Raw genomic sequence first — 13,160 nt, forward strand, 5'->3', positions numbered from 1 at the left:
GAATCTATTGGATGTAGCATTCAAAAGCTATCGCAGTGCAGGCCAACAGAGAAGTGCCATTGAGTTGGGCGTAAGACATGGCTGGGCTTGGTCAATAAAGCTGCACATACAGTTTTTAGTTTGGCTGTAGTTTGACATGCTTTGTACCCAAAGATTTCAGAGCACTTTGCAAAGGGGGGCAGTCAGGAGCCCGCTTGGCAGACGGGGAATGTAAGGCACAAAAAGGTGACGTGCTGATGGCCTCGAAGGGCAGGATCTGAAGTAGGAACAGAACCCACATCCTCCAGTTCTTATAGCTGCAGACTACCTTCAGAGTGTGAACCCAGCGTGAGTCAGAACAGTCCAAGCTGCACAAGCCTGGCAGGAACCTAACCACAGCTATAGGAGGTGAGACTTTGCCCCACCTTCTCAGACTAGAATATTAACTCAGGGCCCTAACAGCAGGAACACCAACAACGTTAGAAGAGGGAAAGTTCGATTTTGAAGTTCTAGACAATATATTGTGAATGGATTCTCGTTTTGATGGCTCAAGTGTGTGGAGTGTTATATGCGGTGGAGATCCTGAGGGCGCCCATCTCCCCCCTGTAATTAACCACCCAAATGTCCTAGCTAAAGGGCTGCAGACATAGTGAGACTACCTGAATTAAACCCCTGAGCTCCTGAAAGGAGGGGTTAATTTCTTCATGCCCTTTCAAACATAGAAAGCAGCTGCACTTATAAACCAAGAGTGATTCAGCCCTCAATCTCCTCTCCAAGTGTTGCAGGGAATCCCCACAGGGCATCACAGCCAGAGAGCTGGATCAGGCTGGCTCTCTCAGACAATGGGGGAGACACACAGCGGTAGGGAATGTGCGTCAAGCATGCCAATGATCTCTTGCAAAGCTGACAGCCTGAATGGTAAGCAAGAGCAACAGCTTTTAGCAAGACTCATTACGGGGGAGTGGGAAGGAAGAGCTCCCAGGCATCACCTGATGTAGAGCTGCAGACATCGAAACTGGCAGAGAAAGATGCACAACAGCAGCTCAGGTTATACATTTTCTTGACGGTGCAGGGCTTACATAATGTTAGCAGATCAGTAAGCAGTGGATGGGCCGATCACGGCATTGCGCCTATTGCAAGAGGATTACCAGAAAGACCACAGCAAGTTACATCTGTAACAGCATTCATCTAACTGGAGCAGGGACAACACTGACTTCCTAGCATTTCCCAACACCACCCCTGTCCCAGGCCTCCCTCTAGTCCACGGGCTGGGTGCACAGAGAAAGTCTTGCTGCTGCTTTCCCCAGAACATCTCTTGGCTCCAGACTCTCTACTGCTAATGATCCTGCCCAGGTCTACATCTCCTTCCTTGGCTGCTGTAACCTCCTTCCTTCTGGGCTCCCTGACATGCCCGGTGTCCCACTCCACCACCAGGAAAAGCACAGCTGCTAAGATCACAAGCCTGATCTGACCCCGTTACTGGCTCCCCTTCCTCCACCGCTACCTTTGACTCTGCAGAACACTGCCATTGCTCACTTAGTCACTCTTCTCACTCTGTTCCCTGCCTGCCTGTCCTCTCCACTCAACAGCCTGTCTGGTCACTTCCCCGCACCACACACACACCAGGACTGCATGGGAGTCCTCACCCAGGCCATTCCTCTGCCCATCAGTCAAGTCCCTCCTAAGACCTGCCTCTTTCATGACACCTTAGAGAAAATTAATTGCTCTTTAAACATTCCAGTTTGATTTACATCCTTACCCTGCTGGGCTGCTCCTCACTGTGTGAATAATGTCAACTCATCCCCACCCCCGGCTGCTTTGTTACCCCCCACCCCCACACAGCCCATCTCATTGTAGCAGCCTCGTCAGCATTTTCCTGTTCTAGGGGAGGAGAGATTGCCTGAAGGGCAGGCTGTTCTGGAGGGCAAGATCCTCGCATGTTAGAGATTTCCCCTAAATTATACCTATCTAGGTCTTACAAAGAGCTCTTCATCTGTCAATCGCAGTGTGCTTTACACATGTGGGCATAGTTAGCCTCATTTTCAGATAGGGAAACTGGGGCACCAGGTGGGGAAAAAGTCAGCAGGAGATCTGGGAATCCAACAGCAACTATTTAGCTTGGAACGCTCCCACCCTATTCCCATGTGCAAAACACACCATCTTCAGGCAGCTGATTGGGCACACTGACCTGCAGCTTCACAGCTATCACCACTGAGTTTAGGTCCTTGTCCATCTCCTTCAACATGATAAGCTTCTTCAGGGTCAAGCTGAACAACCTGTCAGGAGAAGAGAAAGTGTCAGAAACAGGATGGAGCAGCTGGGAGATGCAGGAAGAGATGAAGCATTCCTGAAGCTAAACAGGGAATCAGGGGTTGTGACAGATGCAATCCACTCATGGGTTCCTATTCCATCGGGGCCAAGAGGCAGCTTTTCAGAGCTTTGCGCTTCTTTGGGTTACAAGCTGGTTGGAGTAGACACTCCCCAAGGCTGTCTACATGCCCTTGTGCATTTCTGTGGTGCAAATATTTTCCCAGCTATGTGCCTGGCCCGTCCAGCCTCCTGCAATAAAAACAGTGCTCAGAGAAAGGGAAAGGAAGCTCATGTGGGAGTCAAGCAACACTGCACTGACCTGCTTTGAACTTGTGATCTTTGAAGGCAACTCAAACCTGTTCCATTCAGCCTGAGCCTCTGGCAGTTCTGGACTTGATGTAGAAGTTACAGGGTGAGGTGCTATGGATTGTGATATGTAGGAGATCAGATTAGAAAAGAACAGGCCTTCTGGCCATAACATATATGGACTGCACTAATGCACAGAAGGCACATAGGTTAACACACAAGTAAAGCCCCAATTATCCAGAGCCAGGTCTTGGGGGGCCACGCCAAACCTTTGGGTAATGGGGGTTTTGGCTACCAGTGATTTTCACTTGCTTGCACTGTCTGTGTGCTGTCGCGAGCAGAGGGTGGTATAATGCAGGCCACACATTAAAGAATCTTTGAAAATAGATTTCAAAGGACACCCATTGTGAGAGACACTTTGTACTTTACCAACTGCCTGATCTGTCCCAGAAAAGTCGGGAGATCTCTTTTCACTGAGCAATCAGCTCCATACTCACATTACAGTGGGTCTCTAGCTTTGCGGGGAAACCTGACCTGTCAGTCACTGCCAGGAATGGGTGCAGCCCAGGCCCCAAAGCCCTTCCTACTCTGTGGAAGTTACCTGCTTGGCTGACTGACAGAATCTTCACAAAAAAAACTTGAAAAACTTCCAGAAAAACTCGACAGCTACGCACTGCAGAGCTCAACAGAAGCAGGCACATTTCTCCACTGAGCCAAACCCTGCATCAGATCCTGTAGCAACATTCTGGGTCTGTGGACCTCACTATGCAGAGAAAGGAAACCGTCAGGTAGTTCAGATACATTCTCCTCTTTTCCCTCCTATTAAAGTCCTAAGATCCATTTCTGTGGGACTCTAATGGCAGTATGGACCTGGGGAGGGAGAATGCCTACGTGCAGAGACTGAATGGAGTTTTCAACTGCGCTGAAGTGACTTAGGAGCACAAGTCCCATTTCAGGAGCACATCACTTGGGTGCTCTGAAAATTTCATCCACTAACTCCATTCTCTGTACTGGAGGGACAAGAGATTGTAGCAAAGGGAAAAAATTACTAGTAGCTCTCCCACTGGGATGCATGCAATTGTCCTCTAATGTGGCCACCGCTGTCCTCAGGCTGTGAGCTCTGACACTAGCCACATAACCTTTCCACCAGGTAGACCCGAGAGACACACATTAGCCATTTCAAAATGGCAGGCTAGGAGGCGCTCTCTCCTTTTGACTCTTGTTGGAGAAGGCTTGCCAACGGCAGGACAGCCTAGGGTCAATCTTGAGGGCTGGTTCGGGCCAAAGGACCAGTTTGGGAAACAGGCTATAGTGCTCACAGCCCCAGTGCACTTCTAGGGGCAGAGAGAGCAATGAAGACTCCAAACGTAGCGGAGGGGAGATAAACAGACACTTCCTTCGCAGTTCGAATGCACGTGCCACGAGAGTGGTGGGGACCAGGTCCAGGTGCCAGGGGGCTGAGACGGACTGACATTGCCAGAGATGCTACCTTCTGTGCTAAGGATAGTGAATAACCGCAGTGATCTTTCTGCCCAGGACAGGTACAGCTGCACCTCCCTCTGCAGGCAGGAAAGCCTCCTTTCCAGCTGTCCAATTAGCACATGGTAAATGGAACTCTGCATTCCACAATGCCTATTGCTCATGGAGGGAAAGCTGGAGCTTGGGCTCCAGCCACCTCTACCCTGCCTTCTCTCCAAGGACAAAGACCCAGGACTGGGCACCCCCCTCAGATGGGCTCTACAACCTTTGGGGGCACCAGCAAGTGCTCTCCAGCTTGCATATGAAAAGGCCATCTGAGAGGGCATCACTCCTCAGCCACCAGAGAGGTGACTGCAGAAAGGCGCCTCCTGCCGGGGAGCGCTGGAAGTGCTGATCTCTGAGCAGTGCCGTTAGTCAGACGGGCATCACCCCTGTTTGCTCCCAGGAGCAGAACTGTGCATGTGCCTGGCAGACTCTTCTGATCAGGCCACAGCAGTAACTCCTCCGTGTGAACCCCGTGGGGAGTGTCTGCCACTGCTGTCTCCCACTGGTCCCCCACCGTGGCAGCCCAAGAAGCAGGAGATGGGGATGCCTTCCAGCCAGGGTTCCTTTCATGGCAAGCCCTTTGTGAATACTCTGGGAGCAGTGGCTGGAGCAAGAGGAAAACCCTGTGCTGGGAAATGCTATCATCCTAAAGTAAAGTTCAGGGGCCTGCGTGGCATCAACAAATGGCAATATGGAGGAAGCATTCTTCTCATCTCTAGGCAACGGGGAAATCCCCTGGGTCTACTGGCGCCAGAGTGGATTTGGGGATCTTGTGTTAAGGTACTTGAGGAGGAGCTAGGTGTTCTGGGGTCTAGTCCTTGCTCTGCCGCTGGGCGAACTTAAGCAAATCACTTCCCCTCCATGCCTTGGTTTCCCCATCTGTAAAATGGGAGTAATAAGACTTCCTTACCCCACAGAGACAAGATGCTCAAATACTACACAGTGGCAGGATGAATCCCTATTGCTCAAGACCAATCCAGTAGCTCAGCCACTAGACCACGGTAACTTACATGCCATGGTTTTGTAGCTGTGCATCCTTAGATTTCTGTTAGATCTAAGTTCTCACTTGCAGTTTTTAGTGATTACTTTGCTAACTCCTCAGATCCACAATTAATGAGTAACAAAGTCCCAGGATGCACCTAAGGCAGCACCTTCCTCATTCAGAGATGAAGGGGAGATAGAAGGATGGAAGGAAGAAACAGGTGCTTTCCAGCGTCCCTCACAGCACCACCTTCACTCTCCAGGCTACGTCACTGAGATAGAAGCACGCCAGAAGCATTGCTATTAGACAGGAAGCCAGCAGATCGACAAAAAAGGAGAGGAGGAAAAAAATGGGTCAGAAGGACAAAAAATAGTTTGCAGGGCAGATGGTCCCACCTAGGACTCTTTCAGAGTTGAGTTCAAACAGACATGAAACCCAGCTTGAGGCCTCATAGCTTCTCCTTTCTCCAACTGTCCGACCTCCATCACCATAGGATCTGAGATCCAATAGATCTTCAATGCAATAGGGGTTAACCTGCACCCATGCCACAAAAAAGGGAACCGTCGCCTCTTTGCTGAACTCTCTGACCCAACTCTCAGCGGCATGAAGCCTCTTAAAGTGCTCTCCTGATCAACCTTTGACCTGATGTCTGAGCCAACATCACTAACTTTTTGCCAGGACTAGTTTAAAAGGTTAGGTCTGTTCTATTTATGGACAAGCTAAGGAGGCCAGACCAGATGAACATGTAACAGGTCACCATGTTCTATTAAGAAAGGTAGGGGTTACTACAGCTGGGAATTTAGGGGAGATCTGCCCCAGGGCCCTAATCTGTAGCAGAGCCAGGAACTGAACTCAGATTTCCCAAGAGCAATCCTATACTTTGCATCCCACCAGGCCCATGTCAATCTCTAGCAGTTGGAAATAAAGAAGCAGAAAAGGAATAAAAGGCAGATGGAGCCAGATTTGGTTAATTGCAAAGAGAAGCCTCTTGAGATGCTATCATAAACCTAGTCCCAGATTTGGACCTTAGCGTCCAAAATATGGGGGTTAGCATGAAAACCTCCAAGCTTAGTTACCAGCTTGGACCTGGTAAAGCTGCCACCACCCAAAAAATTAGAGTGTTTTGGGGCACTCTGGTCCCCCCAAAAACCTTCCCTGGGGACCCCAAGACCCAAATCCCTTGAGTCTCACAACAAAGGGAAATAAACCTTTTCCCTTCCCCCCTCCAGGTGTTCCTAGAGAGATACACAGAAGCAAACTCCGTGAATCTAAACAGAGGGAGTCCACCTTCTCTATTTCCAGTCCTGGAAACACAAGCACTTCCCTCTTCACCCAGAGGGAATGCAAAGTCAGGCTAGTAAATCTAACACACACAGATTTCCCCCTGACTTCTTCCTCCCACCAATTCCCTGGTGAGCTGCAGACTCAATTCCCTGGAGTTCCCCACTAAAGAAAAACTCCAACAGGTCTTAAAAGAAAGCTTTATATAAAAAGAAAGAAAAAATACATAAAAATGGTCTCTCTGTATTAAGGTGACAAATACAGGGTCATTTGCTTAAAAGAATATTGAATAAACAGCCTTATTCAAAAAGAATACAATTCAAAGCACTCCAGCAACTATAGACATGTAAATATAAAAGAAAAAAACAATAACCCCTATTATTTTTATGATCTCTGTACTCACAACTTGGAAACAGAAGATTAGAAAGCAGGAAATAGAAATCCCCTCATAGCCGAGAGAGAGTAGGCAGAAGACCCAGAACAAAGGACTCACACACAAAAAACCCTCCACCCAGAGTTGAAAAAATCCTGTTTCCTGATTGGTCCTCTGGTCAGGTGTTTCAGATACTTCTTTCCAGGTGAAAGAGACGTTAACCCTTAGCTATCTGTTTATGACAGATGCGGCATGAGTACCAGGCACATGGTAAGTCATCCACGACTCATTGTTCATCTGCATACATGAATGCACCTGTAACAGAAGCACATGCCAGAGCTCAGGAAGGAGACAGGTAAGTGCAAGGGGTTCAGGGAGGCATAGTTTTATTGCAAAGGTGAGAGAAACTGGGTAAGGACCTGCTGCCAGCTAACAGCAAACACATTAGGTGCTGACTGAGGAAACACATTGGGCTCCACTTAGCTCCTGTGGTTCTAAAAAGGTCACACTGCTTGAAAGACAAAGTTGTTTTGGAAGTGGAAGCAGCAATGTGGGAATATCTATTGTTATCTGCACAGCTGCTGCAACAGATAAGAGGCCAGCACAAGGGAACTCCATACTGGCAGCCTCTTTGCACACTGTGGAACCTTACAAATGCTAAGTACAGTTACATATTTTTTACAGTTACACGGGAACTGGTGGTGTATGTATTTCCATATGCTCTGGAAAAACAAAGGCAATTCCCACGCAAAAAGCTCTGTTAAAAGGGAGAAAAGGTTGAGCAGATGCACCCTAACCTTTACCCAATACTGTCCTTCAGCTTTCAGCATCTGGAGAGTTAACAGAAGATGTCTTAGTCAGAAGAACGATCAGTGCTGGATCAGGCAGGATTTGAGGGGTGGGCAGAGAGTGCATTGTTCTTGTTTTCAGAAGCAAATGATAAAATCTTCAGGCTTGGATGTCTCTAGTTAGCCAGCTCAGAAGTGGCCTGGTTTTCAGAGCTGCCCAGCTGAAAGTTCAGTCCCCTATCAGCCCCACATTACAGTTTGGAATGAGCTGCCCCTGGGATCTCTCTTGCTCTCTCCATGTCTTTCAAGTGCTTCTACCTGCACTTCTCCCAGAGTGGAACCCTAAGGTTCACCCCACTTTAGAGAAGATCACCAAGCTACAACACTCCCTGTTTACCAACCATATTACCTCAGCCGGCCCAGCTGGGTTTGGGTCTGGCTATAGACTTCTCTATGGGAGTTTGTGACCAGTAAGAATCAGCAGTGACTCAAGATAGCTTCATCAAAACCAAGTATGATTTATTGATTCATAGAAACTTAAGCTGAGAGAGACAGGGTTAAAGCAATAAGCACCTATACGCATCTTCTCTCACCCAATCTGTATCCTTTCCTTGCCCTTTTAGCTGGGTGTCCCAGCCACCTCTTCTGAGTCTGAGGTTCAGCCTGCATCTCTCTGCAGACCCTCTCTCTCTATCCAAGAGTCACTGGCAGACTTATTCACAGGAGCACAGGACACAGAACAAGGGCCCTCTTGGGTAACCAAGTCCAGTCCCCTGCTATCGCAGTCCATCCTGTCACAGAATCCCATTCATAAACATCATTTCAAAGTTCCTTTTTCTTCCCTGGGTTCCTGGGCCTGGTCCAAACTGGGTTATTCACCAGGAGGTCGAGGTTGGACTTCACAGCAGTAGGTTCTCTGTTTTGTTCTGTAACTACCAGTGAATAGGTGGGAATTAGAGGTGTTAGTCTGATCTGCTTATGTGCTTGCTAATGTCTGTCTAGATGAGGTGTTTGTGTGGAATAGCTAGGGTGTGAATTAGGAACATAACAGCTATTCCACGCTAACTCCCTGCATGGACACTCTTATTCCGCACTACGAGTGCCTTTGTGCACTTCAGCTTAATCCACTAACCACACAAGGCATGAATGTGGAATAAGAATGTTCACACGGGAAGCTAGTGCACAACAACTGTTGTGGGCTATTTCCCTGGGTTGACAAGCTCTCAGCATCCACTGGAATTTACCCCTCGTGATCCCATAACCCCCAACACAAGAACAAACAAGTACATAATTTTCATAAAATACTATAAATATCTACCACATTCTCCACAGCCCATACATACACTGAGCAATGGGGGAGGTAGATGGGATCTTTTGACAGCCTTTCATGACTGCATCCTCAGAGAGAAAGAAGCATGTTCCAAACACCTTCGGATGGAAAGGAGTAGCTAAAAGCAGGCTCATCTACTGCAACAGGTCTACAAGGGTCACCACTGCCTTATGATCAATAGTACCAAAGGTGGATCTAACTAGTTCAGCATGGACACCTCATTTTCATCTCCTCTCCAAGCGGAGATCATCTACCAGTCTCCAATCCATACCCATGTCCATTCCCAGATGAACAAAATCTAGGAGTTCTAAAGCTGTTTAGACACAGCAAGTTTTTTTTGTTGCCACAATGCCAAGAGATACCTAAGATTACCATGGAGGAAGTCACAGGTCACTTCCAAGACATGATTGCAAATTCAGGGAAAATTACTACTCAGGTGACATAATCCAGGCCACCTCATGCATTACATTTATCTGGCCTAAGGTACACATTAAGCCGCCACACATCAGCCCAGGAGGTAGGTGATTGACTAGGACTGCAAACGTGAATCGTGATTGTTCAGAATCCTCTCCCCATCCCACTAAGTGTAGAAACCACCTTGGAGTAATAACCTCACTTTCCTCACATGCGCCACAGAGGGAAAGGGAAAACATATAATACGAGCCACAACTTCCAAAGGAAGATCTATGATATGTTGCAAACCCAGGCGTTCCTGATGTACCAGGGCTGCTGCAAGAATCCATCATTGTGAAATCTTTTGAGAAACCATACAGCTTTGTCAGGCAGAAAACTATCGCTACGGAGTTCCTGAAAGAGCTCCAGTCAGCGACACTGGAGCTTTCACAACTTAGTCACTTGGGTCAGGAGTGAGAGAGCAGGCCTGTACGGGATTTATCTACACTTGGTTCTCATGAACAACTCCCCCTGAAAGCTACCAGAGTTGGAATGCAGGTCACGAAGATAATGCACTTAGCTCTTTACCCGCTTTGTCCACCACCATCACCATCATCATACTTAAAGTATTATGGCACCAAGGAACTCAGCATCCATGGGAGGCAGGGGTTGTCTCCATGTTACGGAGACAAAACAGAGGTCTGAGGGGTTAAGCAGCTTCCCTAGGTCTGTGGCAGGGCTGGGAGTGCAACCCACACCTTACTACCCAGCCCATTGCTTTAGCCATGAGATATGGCCTCCTTCTCCTTATAACTGTTAGTGGTGGCAGCAGGGGCCTGAGGGGCTGGATGCCTGGGTTCTATTTTTATCTTTGCTACTGACTTTCTGTATGACCATGGGGAAGTCACTGCAACTGGGATTTTCACTCTCGTGCTCTTTAAAAGTCCTACTTATGCCTCAATTTCCCCATCTTTCAGCTGGGTAATATCCATCTCATAGGCATGTTGCCAAGCTGGAGCAATTGCTGTTCGTCAAGCTCTCCAAGATCCCGGAGTGAAAGTTACACTGCTGTTTGCACAATAAAATAATAGAGAGGCTTAGCCTAGAGACACTTGATCATTACAGTCCTTCGGTGCTTGGAGGCATGGGAATAGTTCCTCCCCCATGCCTGTTTGTGTAACACACTGGGCCTGTTTACCTCCAGTGGGACTGAACCCCAGACTTTCAGCACCAGCCCCTACCCTTGGAGCTAAAGGAGTCACTTTGCGTGGAAACGTCTGACTCCAGGGCTGGAGAAAATGCCTTAGAGTGAGAGACTTAAAATGCTCAATCTACTTAGTTTAGCAAAGAGAAGATCAAGAGGTGACTCAATCATGGTGTCTCTTTAGGAGGATAAAATGCAGGATACTCACAGGCTCTTTAACCTAGCGGAGAAAGGCAGAACAAGAACCAATGGCTGGAAGTTGAAGCCAGCCAAATTCAAATGGAAAATAAGGCATAAATGTTTAACAGCCCAGCTGATTAGTCATTGGAGCAACCTGCCAAGGGAAGCGATGGACTGTCTTCAAATCCAGCCTGGCTGCCTTTTTGGAAGATGCTATAGTCAAACAACTGCCTAGGCTCAGTGCAGGGTTAACATTGTCTGGCCTGTACCATAGAAGTCAGACCAGATGATCTAATGGTCCCTTCTGGCCTTAAAAACTATTAATATTGATATTTTAGGGTAGCTAGTTCAATAGGTAGGAGGGGTACATGCTTCCTGCTGTGGAGGGAAAGGCGTCGGCTGGTCTATATTACGTCAGTTGTCTGTCTGTGTAGCATGTAGACACACCTTAATGCATGTAATCAAACTGGGATGCCCAAAGCAGCTCACCAGCAGCCAGAGGACTGCACCAAACATGTGTAACCCTAGTACAGTAAATACTCGCAGGCCAGAGGAATTAATTGCAATAATTAGGCTTTTATTGAACGGTGGCTAAACTGAGCCTCTCTCCCACCTTTTTGTCACACTAGTTTGGATGTCAGAGTCCCTGCAGAGCACTGGGGTGTAGCATTACTGGTGGACTAGTGGGGACATGCTGCAGCATGGGTTTCACCGGATCTAACGCTCTTCTCTACTAGCCAGAGGAAAAATCATTTAAAAAGGAAGATTTCTAACCAGAGGAGTGTGGTTCTGGAACAGCCTTCCAATAGGAAGGTTATTTGTCCTCGCTCCAACTAGTTTGAAGATGGAGCTCGATGTTTCTGACCAGGATTCTCTGATGGGGTTGGCTATGATAGCAGGGACTAGATTTGGTGACCCTGCCTTCTAGTCCTATGCTCCTAAAAAGGTCATCTTCATACCAGGCAGTTTTAAATGAGCAAAGAACTATTAATTTTAGAGCATCTTCCATTTACCAGTTCCAAAGTAATTAGCTTCTAGTGCATCTCACTGCTAGATCTCAAAAAGAAAGACAAGGACTGGTGCCCTTGTACAGATGGGGAAACCGAGGCACAGAGGCTTGTTAGAGGTTAGTGGTAGAATCTGGAATGGAACCCAGATCTCCAGATATCCAGTCAGGCTCCATGTAATCTCTAAGTCACCCACCCCTTCAGAAGTAGGGAAGAATTAGCTATCCCGGTTTTACAGAGGGGGAAACAAAGCAGTGACGTAACATGGAAGTCTGTGGCAGGACCAGGAATGGAGCCCAGACCTCACAAGTTCTGTCTTTTAACCCCAAGATCAGCCTTATTTCTTGTGTTTAGAGAAATAAACAAAAAACAGACCAAGTTCAGCTTTGACCTAAAAAATATGTAAGCAACATACTTGTCTTCACATTTAATTAGGCCACTAGCTGGGGACAGTCTTGGCACTCTGACTATTTTCCTTTGAAAATGGTGAAACTGGTGCATGAATATGGAAGGGCTTTTAATTTAGCCAGTAATGTATAAGGGCAGCTGAAAGTTAAACAGAGCAGAAGCAAATTAGAAAAGGGTTTCAGGAAACCGCCGCACTCTATGACAAACAAGCTAAATAGTGATGTACAAAGGATAACCAGAAGGGAGCTGCAGACACAGAGATTTCACAGGCTGCATTATTACAACACAGTGTATAACAATCATGCAGGGTGCACAAGCAAACTAGTATTCAGGCCTGGCTAGGAGAAATCTATGGTGGTCAGGTATAGGGGACATGTTGGTGCTCAGCTCCGCCCACTACCCCAGAACACCTACAAATCAACATGAGCTCCCAGTGCGATGCCTGGCAAAGAGGACCACTATGACCTGGAGCAGGGATGGAGCTACCCTTGGATACGGCACTAGTGGGAATAACACTCAAGTACTGCGGCCAGTTCTGGGGGTCATGTTTTAAAAAGGATGTTGAAAAAGTGGAGAAGATGCAGATCTGAGCCACAAAAATGATCTGAAGGCTGGAGAAAGTGCCTGACAGGGCAAGACGTACAGCTCACTCTTTTGGCTTATCAAAATGAAGACTGAGAGGTGACGATTACAGTGCATAGCTACCTTTATGAGGAAAATGGAGTGGGTAGCAAAGGGCTCTTTAAGCTAACAGAGAAAGGCAGAACAAGAAGCAATGGCTGGAAACTGAAGCCAGACAAGTTAGAAATTGAGGCACACGTTTTTAACAGAGACAGGGATTAACAACTGGAATGAACTGTCAAGGAAAGCAGTGGATTTGCCATCTGCTGCTGTCTTCTGATCAAACCTGGCTGCCTTGCTGGAAGATGCTTTAATCAAACACAAGCGACTTGGCACAATAAAGGGTGAAATTCTCTCACTTGGGCTATACACAAGGTCAGATTAGATGATATCGATGGCTCCTTCTGGCCTTAAACTCTACCAATCTAGATGCTTGAGGGGGTTTCCAAGCTTTTAATTCTCAGAGCTCCACAG

At 47.5% G+C, this 13,160-nt stretch overlaps 1 protein-coding gene across 2 annotated transcripts in view; it reads right to left on the reverse strand.

The window, feature by feature from the left end:
• Nucleotides 1–13,160, reverse strand: part of PACS1 (phosphofurin acidic cluster sorting protein 1) — a 104,277-nt gene that overhangs the window by 47,484 nt on the left and 43,633 nt on the right. For both annotated transcript variants that reach the window (XM_050959180.1, XM_050959179.1), the window contains exon 2: nt 2,168–2,255. In XM_050959180.1, the coding sequence (XP_050815137.1) occupies nt 2,168–2,255 (88 nt within the window). The remainder of the gene's footprint in view (nt 1–2,167; nt 2,256–13,160) is intronic.

The sequence above is a fragment of the Gopherus flavomarginatus genome, chromosome 6 (genome assembly GCF_025201925.1).
Source record: "Gopherus flavomarginatus isolate rGopFla2 chromosome 6, rGopFla2.mat.asm, whole genome shotgun sequence".
Lineage (NCBI taxonomy): Eukaryota > Metazoa > Chordata > Testudines > Testudinidae > Gopherus > Gopherus flavomarginatus.